The sequence below is a fragment of the Tinamus guttatus genome, unplaced genomic scaffold, assembly GCF_059628265.1.
Source record: "Tinamus guttatus ecotype Peru unplaced genomic scaffold, ASM5962826v1 Tinamus_guttatus_pri_ptg000012l, whole genome shotgun sequence".
Taxonomy (NCBI): domain Eukaryota; kingdom Metazoa; phylum Chordata; class Aves; order Tinamiformes; family Tinamidae; genus Tinamus; species Tinamus guttatus.
In genome coordinates this window covers 578,882-593,781 of record NW_028288546.1, presented here as the reverse complement: position 1 = coordinate 593,781, position 14,900 = coordinate 578,882, and the positions used below count along the sequence as shown (strand labels likewise).

Genomic DNA, 14,900 nt, shown 5'->3' with positions numbered 1-14,900 from the left:
ACATAATATTTTACTGTAGGTTTACACACTACTCTTTTGTTCTTAACTACTTAAGTAAAAATGTGATTAATCTCCATAAGATTTCTTTCCATACCATGTTGTTTTACAATGGGTAAACAGAGACACAGAGAGCTTAACTAATTTATCCAGCTAATATATACAGCTAAATAATTATTTTCCTTCACTATTTTTCAAATATTGATTTTATATAATTATTTCTGGTTTCTCCTGTGTGATGTTGTTCTATATGACAAGCAGTATAGATGAAAAGAAGGCAAAACAAGAAAAAAGAGAAAAAGTGATTAAAATTCTCCCTCTGCATCCTTGCATTTAGTCACAGTAGACACTCATATCAAAACAGACGGGCGCAGGTATCTTGCAGCAGAGGTGTTACTGCTCACTGTGCTTTCTTCTCCTAATGGGCCCAGGACTACTTGGTTATTCACAGAACTTTTTCAAAGCAATAGTTTTCGAAACAATAGTCTGGATTCTGCTCATTTTTTTTTTTTTCAATCTATACAGCTATCTCTATATGACCTTTATATCTCCAGAACAATATTCTATTAATTTCCTCAATCTCTGAATATATATTAACGTTGAAAGGCGAACATGAACATGATGCAAGTTATTTAAAGCTAGATTAAATACAACTTCTCTTTAAGAAGGTAACTGGTGGCATATCATCTCTTATTTTGTCTTCGGTATGACGTACCTTATCAGACAGTATGAACTCACTGAAATCATGTTGTTTCAACCTCCTACGCTATATACTTTTTACCAGAAAGGTCTATTGCTTCTCATTTGACATCCCATTCAGGAAGGAAAAAACAAAAAAACAAAACAAAACAAAACAAACAAACAAAAAACCCACAAAACAACTAAGCAAACAAACAAACAAAACCCCTCAGTTCATCCTTGAAAGAAAAAGACCTTGCTTCAGGGACAGTTTCTTTGACTTCTTGTTTTTGGTGTTTAAAATGTAATCTTGAAAATGGTCTCAGCTAATATACATTATACAACTCCTCTGAAATCAAGAAAATGATTCTAATATTTTCTATTTGCTCCCTCTATATTTGCCTTTTTCCATATCAGATGCTGTAGCAGTGACAAAGAAAGCCAGCGATGAGAGTTGTGCCTAATAGTCTTCTCCCAGATATCCAAAAGACCTCTTTTTTTTTTTTTTTTTTTGATACATACGGTATATGTATTTTTGATGTATATGGTAAAACAAAGCCAATGTCTAATCTGGCCACTGCCTAAACTGTAACTACGCATTAACCTAACTATGCAGAAGATTGTACTCACTTATATGTATGTAGTAAAGGTTACTATTGTTTTTTTCTGTTTTTTTTTTCTTTTTTTTCTTTTTTTTTAACAGCTGTGAGGAATTAATGGCAGCATGGTTGAGAAAGAGTATGATAGATTACATCTCTTTGCTTGTTTTATCAAGAAGATTTATTTGTTTTCAGTGAGATGCATTCTGAATGAACAAAGTAAACCAGAATTATAAATGCACTGCATGTAAAATTTATTACCTTGAATAGGGTCCATGAAACATTCATCTAAGACCCACATGGCAGTTTTGCAAAGTAAATGCAGAATTTGATTTACTGAAATTAGTCTGAAAGACAAGCACTTTCACTTTAATTATGAAGTCTCATTTATACATGAATCTCTGGAGAAATGGAGGCCACAGAATAATGAGAAAATATGCCATAAATATAAGTTATTGCTAAATTTAAAAGTCAAACCATACATAATCCTATCTAGTATTCAATATTAGATCCCATATTTACATATTATAAAACTCTTAATTTTAATAGGATGGATGAAACTCAAAAACATTATTCCTAATTGCAAGGATTCAAGAAAAATAAGAAAAATACTGATGATTAGACATAAGTAATTTAATTTCGATGTTACATTATCTATTTCACACATTCTGAAAACAGAACCAGATTGAAGAGTTGAAAAGAGCTTTTAAAAAGTCATCTTAATAGTAATATTTTTTTCTTATTTATTGTCTTAATGGGTAAAAAAATTGATGTCAGTAAGAACTTCAGTGATTAAATGCATTTTAAGGCCTACAGAAGGTGGTATTCATTCCATTTATTTTCAGATGTTTCATCAACAAATTTAAATTAGGGTTATATTGCTGTTAGTAACTGCACCAACCTTAAATTCAAGGAGCTGTCCATCTTTGTATAATGGTTTAAATACACTGTATGTCTGTTTGCTTCTAATTTCTCATTTAAGATATTAAAGTTAGGCAGGAGTAATATGAATATAAGCGTTTGCATCAGTGGATGCAGTAATCACTGGAAAACTCTTGCCTTCCACAGTCCTAACAGAATATGCTCACTTAATATATGTATTAGCAGCCAATTCTCACTTTCTGCTTTAATTCAAGATAATGCAGAATATTTTTAAAAAGAAAAAAAATTACCAAGAACAGATGTGCAATGTTCTAAATCATTATTCAAAACATCAAGAACAATAATTTTGATAAGACATCAGCACTGATAGCACAGATAACCCAACCGGTATAATCAAACTGGTGTGTTTTAGGATGCACAGTCCATTATAGATACCGGGCAAGGGAAAGGGAAGAACAGGTGGAGTGACAAATTCTAGTTTGATTTGTTGACTAAACCATGAAAAATAAATCAACATTTTTGTACATAGTATCACAGGGGAATTTGGAGTGTGATAGCACCCTGGAGATAGATACACTCCAAGAACTATTACAAAGCAGAGTGCTTACAGTGGCTGGATAGAATTTTATTCTCTGAGATTTCTACTCTGACATACATGACATTCACACGCACCAGCCACAAGACTAGATCCTCCAGGCAAGCTGTTACCAGAACCATGGACCCAGGGAAATGGGACACTTAATTCAAATACTTAACATGTCGGAATCCTGTCTGCCATCCTCATACTTGCACATGGCATTTCTACCCTGGTCTTAGACCTTCTCTGTGGTTTTGTGTTTCTTTTCTGCACATATTGGAATAATTTTATCTTTTATCTGAGTCGTGTTTTTGTGTAGATCTCACCCCATGGCAATAACATGCCAATAACCCATAACAGAGTTCATCTGTGTGTCCTTGTTTTCCTAGTATACAAAAGAATCACCTAATCTAATATGATCCAGAGACAGGTAGATGTAATCTAAGTCTCATTTAGCTGAGAAGTGCTTTCAGGTAGGCTTCACCCTGTGATAATAGACACACATATTTACATAGGTACAAGTACCTATGTATATATACTGTTTTTCCTGCTACTTCTGCTGCAATTTATTCACAGTAATGAGATGGTCTACTTCCATACTTCTGCACAGCTAACATAACCTATGCAGAAACCCCCATTCGGATTTCACATGCGGTGGTTCTGCATACCTACTCCCTAACCAGAAAATAAGCATTTTCTCTAAGCAAAAAATGCTCTGCAAAGAAATTTCCTCTTATTTTGCTAATTTAAATGTCTTCGCAAAGTATATTCAAAATCTAAACTTATGAAAGTTTATGTTATGCCACAAAATGTGTGCCAATACCTGGATTCCAAATTTTTAAATGATTTTTTTTTTTTCTGAAACTAGGTGCAATTAAGAAGGTAGCTACAATTTACCTCAATAACTCAATGTATGTATATATAAACATATTCTTTAAATGATTATAAATAAATACTGGGACATAAACAGCCAACTTAACCAAGAAATCTACCTGCTCCCCTCACTAAGTAAACATTGCTTAGAGTTCCTGTTGTCATATTGTAAATTAAGCAAAGGGCAGGTTGACAACAACTTTTTGTTTGTTTTCTAAACAAAGGTAAGTACAAGGAAATCACTGAGAGAAATTCCGAATTTTTGAGGACTGCATCTGTGTTCCCAGAATGGGGAACACCAACTTCTGAGTTACTATGGGTAAAATTACTTGAAAGAGCATTATTTACACCCAAAGGAATACAATGAAGAGGAAAAGTGAAAAATGTGGATTGTAACTACATGAACAGGGTCTAACCTTAAAAAGTTTGTAAGTAGATTTTTGCAAAATGATAACTGATTATACCTGAATCTAAATAACTCCTCTCTGACACAAGCAGACTACATCAAGATGGTCAAAATTTGGCAATGGCTCAAAATGACTTGCCAGTGATTCTCTCGCTACTGTGTGTTACTACCTCTCAAGGAAAGTCCTATTTTCCTTTTCTTTTTTTTTTTTTTTTTTTAACTATAAAGGCAGAGAAGCACAAGGGGAAAAAAAAAAGACCTGGTCCAATTCTCTGCATTTCCTGATTACAGAAATAACATTTAACTTTAAAGTTATTAAGTCATTTAAATTAAGAGTAATAATATTTAGTTCAGTTCAGTCAAAACTATTCACTCATCTTACTGAACCTGCAAGAGCTATTTCCAAGACTTTCTCTCTGAGGTCAAATCCCTCCAGCGGAACACTATTTGCTTAGGTGAAGTATTGATTTGTTTGTAGAGGTAGAATTCGGACAAGCTGCATTTTTCATACTTTTGCATAGTCTTGTCTTTAAACTACTTGTTTGAGATCAGGCAGATAAATTCTTTAACTAGAAATAGTTTGAAACCTCATTTCTATTATCTGAGAAGGAGGTCCTATCACTCAAATATACTTTATTCTGAATAGGAGCACTATTCCTGTTCAATCTGGGTATTCATGTGATAAAACATACAAAATTCAATCTGGAAAATCATGCACTGAGAAGAGCTCTTTCCTAGTAAAGGTTGATGTAACTCCTTTGCCCTGATTGTTTTTTTATCTGTAATTCCTATGAATTAAGATCAGAACTACAGATTTCCACAGACTACCTAATCCTTGAAGAGTCAGGCTCTGCCTTACCTGCTGTCTTCCAAGCTTTACATGTAGCTAGGTGTATTCAGAGGCAGACTGTGGCTTTATTCCAACAAAGAGGATAAATAAGGCTCTCATCTAATGCACATGTAGGGGAGCACTTACGAATCTTAGCAGGCCAGCAGCTCAGAAGTCTGGAATCTAGTACCTCCTAATTAACCCCATACTGTACAACCTGAAGAATGAGAAAGCAATCTCCTCATGCATAGAGTGATTAAGAGCAGAAAATGCCAACCTCATTATTATTACTTTTAAGTCAGAAAAGCATAATCAATGATAGTATAAGCTTCTTTACTTATATTGTTCTACCAAAGTACTTTGTAGGCTGTACCTAGTACAGGCCTCTCCAAGGAAGTGAACATAACAGAAATTATATTTTTTACAGAAAAAAAATGCTACTCCAGGATAGTTGCATGTATTAAAAAGCATGTTAGTTACTAATGTAGTATAGTTCCTGTCTCCTGTCAACTGGAATAAGAAACCTAAACTAATTTCAACTATTTTAATAACAGCTTTTAACTTTATGTGAATAAGTTTTGATAAATATCTATTTAGAACAGTTGGACTCACATTGCTGAGAAAAAGAAAAAAAAAGCTATAGAAATCCTTCATCAGTTCATTGGAATTAGACTCAAATCGTTCTATTTATTTTGAAGCTATCCATTTCTTTGAAAACCACAGATGTGATCTTATCTTCATTCTGCTTTGCTATTTAGCTATTAGAACGGCAGATATTCTTTTGCCATATCTTCACAGTCAAACTCTATAGCTTATGCTATTTAGTGATCTGCACTAAATTGGCCATTATTGTTTTCTAAAACATCATTAATATCTGAGTCAAAATTAATATTTTTTATTGAAAAGGGTTTTTTAATAAAAACAGCATTAAAAAAGTGACTTCAAATGATATTAAGCAACTAAAATAGTGTTTCCAAATCTCACTTCAAAAAATACATTGAATAGTTTAATCTCCTTTAGAAGTCACTCTATGGTGACTTCTTCTTTTAGCATTAGCATCAGCTCACTTGGCAAGCATGGTAAGCACAGAGCCAGTGAATGAAACACTCCCCAGCTGTGAGCCAGTGAATGAAACACTCCCCAGCTGTGAGTTTTCTTACAGAAAACTTGCCAGTCAACCCTTTCATAAACATAAATAAGCAGAAAGTGACGTGTAATGATCTTGTAGTATCTCTTTAAAATATACAGGCAGCATCTGAATGACATAAACTTGGTCTCAAATTAGAATTGTTTTTTGAATAAAAGAATGGCATATACCAATTTGGAGTTAATTTTCTTAATGCTAAATTTAAAATTCTTTCATTTTAATTCAATGTATAGAAAAATATTTATATCTTAAGTAGCACTTCATTGTCCATTAGTTGCATGTTTTAGAAAAGAAACTTGATAAAAACCAGCAACATAAAAAATTCCAAAATATAATCAATACTGTCTTTATCTTCTTTTTATTTACTTTTTTGTTTTTTTTTTCCAGAAAACAATGTAAATCAGTTACATATTCCCTGTGCAAACTGGCTGTAGTTCATGGCATCCTTAACATCTGTAGAGCATCTGGATGGAGTCCATCACCTAACAATCTTCTGATTGTCTAACATATGCCTAATAATAACATATAGATTTTATTTAGTCCCCATGCTAGATTGAAGATGAAGAATCACCATGTAAATCTTGAATTTGAATCATCCAAATTCAAGCACCTATATGAATGGATGGAAGCTTCAATATGTCTGAAATCACTATCTTTACTGGAAGATAAAAGCATGAAGCTATGTGTATAAAAACTGAATATTGGATTAATGTAGATTTCAGAGGCAGAAATGTTCTCTAATTCATTTAACCATGTATAGTTGCCAGAACAAATATGATAAAATGAGTCCGTGCTCTTCCTTTTATTACAAGCAGTTTATCTCCTTCCAAAAACTGCAGAGAGAGATGCTTTAGATGGAATGAATCATGATAGGGAAATACGTATTTCTCCTTTTGCATTATAGCAAGCATTTGAGTAACTTAGACTAGACTCCTAACTCTCACAGTTAGATCACAGAATCACAGAATGGTTAAGGTTGGAAGGGACCTCTAGAGATCATTTAGTCCAACCCTTCTGCTCAAGCAGGAACACCTAGAGCATGTGGCACAGGGTCGCATCCAGGTGGGTGCTCCCTACGTTCAACATGTTAATCAACCAGCCTCTTTCAAACTTCTCTTCTCCAGACTAAACAGGCCTATCTCGCTTAGTCTTTCCTGATACGATAGATGCTGTGGTCCTTTAATCATCTTTGTGGCACTACGCTGGACTAGGATATCTAAGTTGAAATTCAAACAATCACACCCCAAGGGTTAATTTATGTCTAAATACACATATTTGATTTGCCTGCAAGTGAAAAGTATGTATGCACATACATCAGCAATACTTAAGGGCAACAATATTCATGAGATATCACTCATGAATTCCGACTATCCCTACTTAGATTACACAGATTCGTAACAAAAGTCACATCACTGCATTTACTCACATCACTGCATTTACTCTTAAGGTTCTAAATCTCACAGTTATGGGTGACGAGTTTTCCACTGAGGGTATTATGTCCATCAGAAGACACATTTTTCAATTTTCTAGTTTCTGGCTCATCATCTGGGTGTTCTTTCCTTTTCTTTGCTAAAACACTAATAATATAGTGAGCTGCATTGTCCTCCTTTCCCCCCACTAACTTTTTTTTTTTTTTTTTTGAGCTCCTTACTGTATAGCCATAAATAAAGGGAGTATGAACCACGGCTTAAAAATACATTGTCAATATCAAACAAATATGTTTATTTATATGTTTAATCTAAACAATTCAAAAAAAAAGTATATTCAGTTACTATTCAATGCGCAATGAATGCATACAAAGAACATCCCATTTTCTTTTTTTTGGGGGGGAGGCAAGGAAGCGAGAATATTTGTTTCTAGTACGATGCATGTGCATTTTGGAATGAATGCATTTAAGGATTTATTAAACATCAGTGTATTATTTTGGATTCTATTAGAAGACACTTTGAAAACCTCACGCTAACAGAATAGCCTTAAAAAAGAGAAAAAGCAATAGGAAATTAGATTTTAAAGAATAATGAGGGGAAAAAAAAAGGAAAATGGGGCTCAAATGTCTACCATTTAATGATTTTATCCTTGCAGCAAGTACTTCTTACTACTGTTAATAGGAATTGTTTGTATGAATACCCTCAACATTGCTAGATAGTTGAAAAAAATGAGTAAATAAATCAGAAAACTGAAATATCATCCTTTTCATCTAACCAGCCATCATATTCAACTAAATTGACTTTCCTTACATTTTTGTATTAAATGATTCATCTTGTATTTCTACTATTTTTAGTGTTTATATGCTGTGTCCTGTAATACAGTAATCTTTTCTGTCTTTATGATAAATTTCTGTAATCATATATGCAAAAATGTAAGAGATTTATGTTTTTAAAATATAGCTTTATAATTTTGGAGAAGTCTCTGTGGTGCCAAGATTTCATTGACTAGGAATTGTGGTTTGAACAATACATTCCTATCAACGGTTCCACTGACTTTGAAAGAGTAAGAAACAGAATAAGATTCCTGTCTGTGGCAGCGTATTTGATGCAGTAAGGATGACCTCTTCTTCCCATTCAGCAGAATGTTGCTAAATTTAGCGTATTTTGCTGCAAATGAGAAACAAATGCACATTCTCCATAGAAGTCAAACCTTGTAATATTATATGCACATACTCCTAACTTCTTTGTAGGGAGGCAGGTAAAAAAAGACAATTCTTTTTAAAATGTTTTATAATACTAATTAAACAAATAAAATATTCATTTCTCAGTGGCCACAAAGTGAAATATATCACACTGAATACTATTTTTCTGATAGTATGATGCCATATTTATCTTATGGCACCTCATACCTACTACATACTTTCATGGTATATTCTACAGGTACTTGTCATTGTCAAAATATAAATAGCATATGAAAAAGAGAAAGGGTCAACATTGTATGTTTAATATATATTCTTTTCTGTAACAGAAAGAAAAGCCACTTGCTGAGGCAAGATGAGGTTATTTATTTTGCTACTAATAAAATTAGTTTTAAAATAAATTACATTATTGAGCATAATAGAGCATATAAATTAATTCATGTGCATCAGGGAAACAAAGAAATCTTAAATATCCCTTTTAAATTGTAATCAGTCCTGCATTTCAGCACTAGGCAAGTAATGCCCATTACACCACTTTAAAATATCAGTGGGAGAGTGTCAAGGAAGATAAGGCTTCCATGTTTACAAAAGACTTTGCCTGTGGCATAGTGTGTGCTTTTGTGAATCATTTATCTTCCAACTTAAACCTGTCATGATATGAAATACTGCAACTGTGATTCCACATGGCAGAATAATAAAACATGGAAATAAAATCTACTCTGCATTGATTTTTGATTGAGAATTTGAGGTGTGAATACTTGAAAATTTGGATTTGAAGACACATCTGGACACCAACAACTAGTTCAGAGCAGTGAGTTCCCTCATATGTGGTTAATATGCTAGTCCAATGTTTTTGTCTCTATATTAACACTGATTTAGCTTTTTTAAACTCTTTTTTTTTTTTGCTCAATTTTATGGTATCATATACTATTCGGCACGTAAAAGTAGTTCTTGAAGAGATTCTGCTCAACAAATATTTTAGTGTTGCATTTCATATCTAAAGTCAACAACACAAGGAAGTTTACATAAGAAGAACCACATTTTTTTTCCTGCTTTTTCTAGGTCTCTAGGAGAATTAATTAAAAATATATTATGTCAGTAACTTCTCTAGAGTACCGTTTCATTCTCCCAAAAAATCTATCTTGATTCTTTGATTTAGAATTTGTTGTGCCATGATCTCTGACAAATCTATGGGTAGTGATTGTATCTCCTGGCATCATCCACAAAGGCAGATTAATTTTTTCCATAGTATATTCTACAGCTTCTTGGTGTCGTCATCAAAAAAACAATTTGCATAAGAAAAAGAACAAGGAAAACGAGCAAAGAGGAGGGACAAAAAACTATCATAATCATCTCTGTAAACTTCACTGACTCCTTTCATGACAGTTTAACAGGATTATAAGTCACGATTTCTATTCTTCAAAGCATTTTTCATTTTTTTCTGATCAGCAGTGGGAAAGAACCAAATTTATTATTGTTCTTAGTATACTTAGTATAGAAAGAAAATGAATATATGCCAAATTATTTCAAGTAGCTAAGCCGAACACTGCATATAAGGATTTAGGTAACTGTGTGGAGTTTGTTTTTCTATTTAAATGTTTTATTATGGGAATTATGTTTCTGTTTCTAGTTACTTATCTTATGATTTCAGGAGGTAGCAAAATTATGTTTCCATCCAGAATGGCAAAGAATATACAAAGTACAGAGCATTAACATTTTAAACAAATTCTTTGTTACAGTAGTTGTAACTCTTGTATTGTAACTTGTTGGTTGTAAAATAAGCATCCCTTTTGAAGGAAATGATGGGGATTAAACTTTCCTAGATTATCTAAAACATAATAAAACAAAACAAAAACAAAATACCCATTCACATCCTCAGGCATCTTTTATGAGGTTAATGGAACCGTAAATGTGAATTAGAATAAAGTCTTACGCATTGACTGCATAAATCCAAAGCTCATATATTTAGAGAATAAATGATATTCAGTATGTCAAAGGACAATTTTGACAAAGGAGTCAAAATGAGGAATAAAATATCAGCTGACACCACAGGCAGCAAAAACACCATGTTATTGCAGACCAGCCAAACAAATGTTGCTTCCTCTGCTTGCCTGGATTTGCTTGATTTATGCTACACTTCTTGAGTTTTGGCACATGATCTTAAGTGAACCACCCTAACTGATATCACTAAGAAATGTGGCCATTACTTTGGCCCTAGAGATTTTGAGATAGGAACTATTGAATAAACACTGTTTGACCAGATGTTTGGTCAACAAAAATGTTTGACCAGAAGTATTAAATAGAAGTACCAGTTTAAAGCAGTTTTTTCACATTAGTATGTTTAATATAAAATGATCATATAATTTATTCAAAAGTGTTGAAAATATGAAGGCAAAAAAAAAATAAAAGGATATGAATGAGACTAGATCTACTTACCAAATTCCTTTGGAACAGTAATAGAATAAACACAGTTGTGACCAACACTATAATTTTTTGGATAGTTTGGTGATAATACAGTGCCTTCAGAGCCTGTTGAGCGGCTTCCACAAGGTGCTGGAAAGTAAAGATAAACAGTTTCAAATAAGGTAACTTTAGAAAAAGTTATCAACTTGATTTGTTGCATGTTGATATATACTATTACAGTAAATTTTATTATATTCTACACTAGATTAAATTTGTGTATTATGTGAATACTGAGTATGCTCAAACTTCTCATACATCAAAGGTAATTGATGACAGTCTGCAGTTTTCCAGATCAGTTATTATTTTTCTGTATCATTTATCAATCACCTTAATAAAACAATGATGCTCTTTGTGCTATAGTTACTCAATATGCTATTATTCACAGAATTCAAAGCTGTTTTACATTTGTACGATGTTAGATTATGCAGTCCTGCACACTAGTAAAATGCTTACTCATGCCAATAGGATCATAATTCAAAATAAAGTATTGAACTACGCAAATAAGAAAGTCAGTATTTCTTGACTAAACATGACATATAACATGTTATTTCCCCTGAGAGCCCTTTTCCTTATTAGACAAATATCTTGTTAATTCTAAGTTTAATAACTATAAATGTTGATATAATGGCGAATGAATAACAATGCCATTTACTGCAACAACATATTTTTCTAAGGTTGACCATAAATGCTGGCGCTTGGTATTACTGAAAATTGTCAAGCATGAAGTAATGCTTTTACAGGTATATCAGATGGTCCGGTACATTTATGTGAAACTGTTGCTAGCAATAATTGCTAGTAATTTCTTATGAATAGGACCTGCTTCTCATATACACTTTAATTTAGAAATTCAATCTATTGCCATGACTATGGTATCTCTTCAGATTATGTCTTCTAACTGCAAATTGGACTATGAAACAACTTAAATGAGTTTAATGGGATCCATTATCCACTTAGTAAATTTATATCTTCTGTTAAGAAGACTTAAATGATTTTCTAAAATATGCTCTACTACTGCTCAGTGTTTATGTTGGTGAACATAAAAAATTCCACGATTTCATGTATCTTTGTAAGATACTCTCAAGGTATTAATACCTTCTGAATTATATAAAATAAGGAAAAGTGTGGTGCATTTGGCAGTGGCTTGCCGTATTTTTTTACTTACTTTTTCTTTCTTTTTTTCTTGGTTTGACTAAATCTCTCTGTTACTTAGCACTGCATTATGAAGATTAGCTTAAACTTTTCTGCTCCTTCACCTGAGCTCCATGAGAGGAACATGTGCCTGCTCTGTCTATGTGACAGGCACATACCTGGTGGCCTAAGGAGTCAATAGATACAGCACAGGGTAGGCAGCATGGCTCCGGGTGCAGCTTCCCAATGGAGCAGTCGACAGGCTATAACATGCCAATGAACTATCTATCACTCTGGTTTATGCAAAGGGGAATCTGCAGCAACTCATAACTTGCCTCTATTCCTCTCAATAGCCAGTAAGTTTTCTAAAAATTTAAACCTTTTCTTTTTTTATTTCCCTCTCCAAAATAAAACCTATAAGCATAACTGCCCTCCATTGTCCTGCTTCACAAGGTGAAAGGCATCAATCATGTTGCTCTTAAGAGGCAGAGAGTAAGAGATCTAAAGTCTTTGAAAGCAGCAATGTATTTCAAGGAGCCAAGTCCACTGATGCTAGGAGAGAAGTTCCGGGTTTTCTTTTATTTGTTTGCATCCCTATTCATTTATTTAAGACATATGTTCAAGATATAAACAGTTGTCCTTAACAAACTGAGAAAATGTTTAGTCTTACTAAATCTTTACATTGTAAATCATCTAGTTCTCACAGCAGTAAGACTCTTCTCCCAGATTTGTTTGAATGTCAGGGAGAACAAAGAGGTTTATTTCATGGATTTGTTTTAGTAAACCCATAGAGTTTAGCGAATATTCTTACATTTCTTTTTAAGGAAAGATAGTTACATAGTTTCTCTAATAGAAACAGGACTAAACATTCAAAAAATCAAAGCTAGAACTAGGATCATGAAACCATAAGTATAGAGTGTTATATATATTACTCTGACATAACAATAGTATTTCCTCTGGGGAATATCTTGTTGTTTGGATGGATATAATAAACCAACTACCACAATACTTCCCATTGACTTTCCTTTGTTTCATTTCTTGAAAAAAATAAAATAAAATCTGAAATAATGTGAAAATCCATAGGTCTAATTATTAGGCTGTATATTAAAAGATTTGATTGCAGTAAAAATTCTAACAAGCCCATCACATTTACACTGCATTTAACACAAGCAGGCATCAAATTCTGAATAATATTTCCTTGGGAACATAAACAAACTTTGGGGAACAAACAAAAAAGGAAAGTTCATAAGGCAATTTATATCATCTACTGTTACTCTCCAATGGTATGTCACTATTTTTTAATATTGTTTAGCCAGATTTTGAAATACACTATGAGTTTCCATATTTCCTTCTCTTTTAGTATATTCTCTGACAAAAAAATACTACTTGGTATGCAATTCTTGCTCCATTTTCCATTTCATCATTTGTACACTAATAGGAGCAGCTGACTGTGATAACAATGTGATAAGAATGTAAGGGTCTGAGAGTCAAAGAATGGTATCTCCTCTTGGAAAATAGCACTTTGAAGCTCTTGAAAAAACCTCAGTATCACAACAAGTCAAGCATCACCTTTTCTGCATCTTCAATCGGTAAATGTTTTTATCTGGAAAAACATCCTATCTTTATCATTACTATTCATGCCTTTCATGCCTCTTAGTTTGTCAAAGCAATAAATTGTACAACTACTAAACAGAAATTGCAGTATAAAATGGATTACCATATCTTAAAAAGGAGTGACTTCTTTGCTTACAGTTCACTGTACACAAGACTTAAAAGGTATCTATATGATCGCTACAGAGAACCAAAATGATGGATCCCCATACACTACAAATCTCTAGTTATTACTAAAAAATAAATAGGGATTTTTTTTCACCATCCACAAGAACAAGAACAGAGTTAAAATCCCCAACCTAGTGCTCATTGCTCATGTTTTCTATCATGCCTTTCCAGCATAACAATAACAAAACACGCACACACACCTTTAGCAAAGAACTGTAGAGAACAGACTACACGAACATAGAGAGTCAACCTCAGATCTCTTCATCTTTTGAAGATCGAATACTTCCAATACAGAAGTACAAAAGATCTAATTCCAATAATTGTAATGGGAAATTCTAAGTGCCATATTGCACCATCCATTTTTAAGCAGCATTCCTCAGTGGAATCAATGGGAAATACAATCTAAAAATAAATGGTACAATATGGCTTCATATCATGCAGACAAATTTGATTACCACCTTCAAAAAAAAAATTAAAAAAAAGAATAACTGCATAAACTCAGCAAAAAGAGGACAATATGACTTGAAGACCTGATAATAGGATACTGATTTTTTATTTAGCAGGTCACTATTTCAAAACCCAACCTAGAGAGTAGAATAATTACAATTTACAGTATCTATTACATATATGGAATATTTACATAGCCTAAATGATTAAGTGAAGAAAAATGATTATTGGTAACATGATCTATTTTTACAATGATGCCTGCTTTCTTTGCTAGAAAGTAAGCACTAGATAGTAAAATTTCATTTTGTCTATCTTTTTTTAACCCTGGTGGCCAGTTTTGCCAGCTGTATTGGTTTCATATAGTTGTATAGTCAAGGCTGATAGATGAGTAAAGGAAAGCAATATAGTAACTGATACATCACATAAGAAACAAAAATACATATTTGATGCAAAAGAGATCTTGTTAGGT

The 14,900-nt window shown here is 33.0% G+C and overlaps 1 protein-coding gene across 3 annotated transcripts in view; it reads right to left on the bottom strand.

Annotated features, from left to right (window-relative positions):
• The window catches only part of CSMD3 (CUB and Sushi multiple domains 3), a 574,767-nt gene that overhangs the window by 122,698 nt on the left and 437,169 nt on the right, over positions 1 to 14,900 (bottom strand). For all 3 annotated transcript variants that reach the window (XM_088523156.1, XM_088523167.1, XM_088523178.1), the window contains one exon: positions 11,051 to 11,167. In XM_088523156.1, coding sequence (XP_088379282.1) covers positions 11,051 to 11,167 — 117 coding nt within the window. The remainder of the gene's footprint in view (positions 1 to 11,050; positions 11,168 to 14,900) is intronic.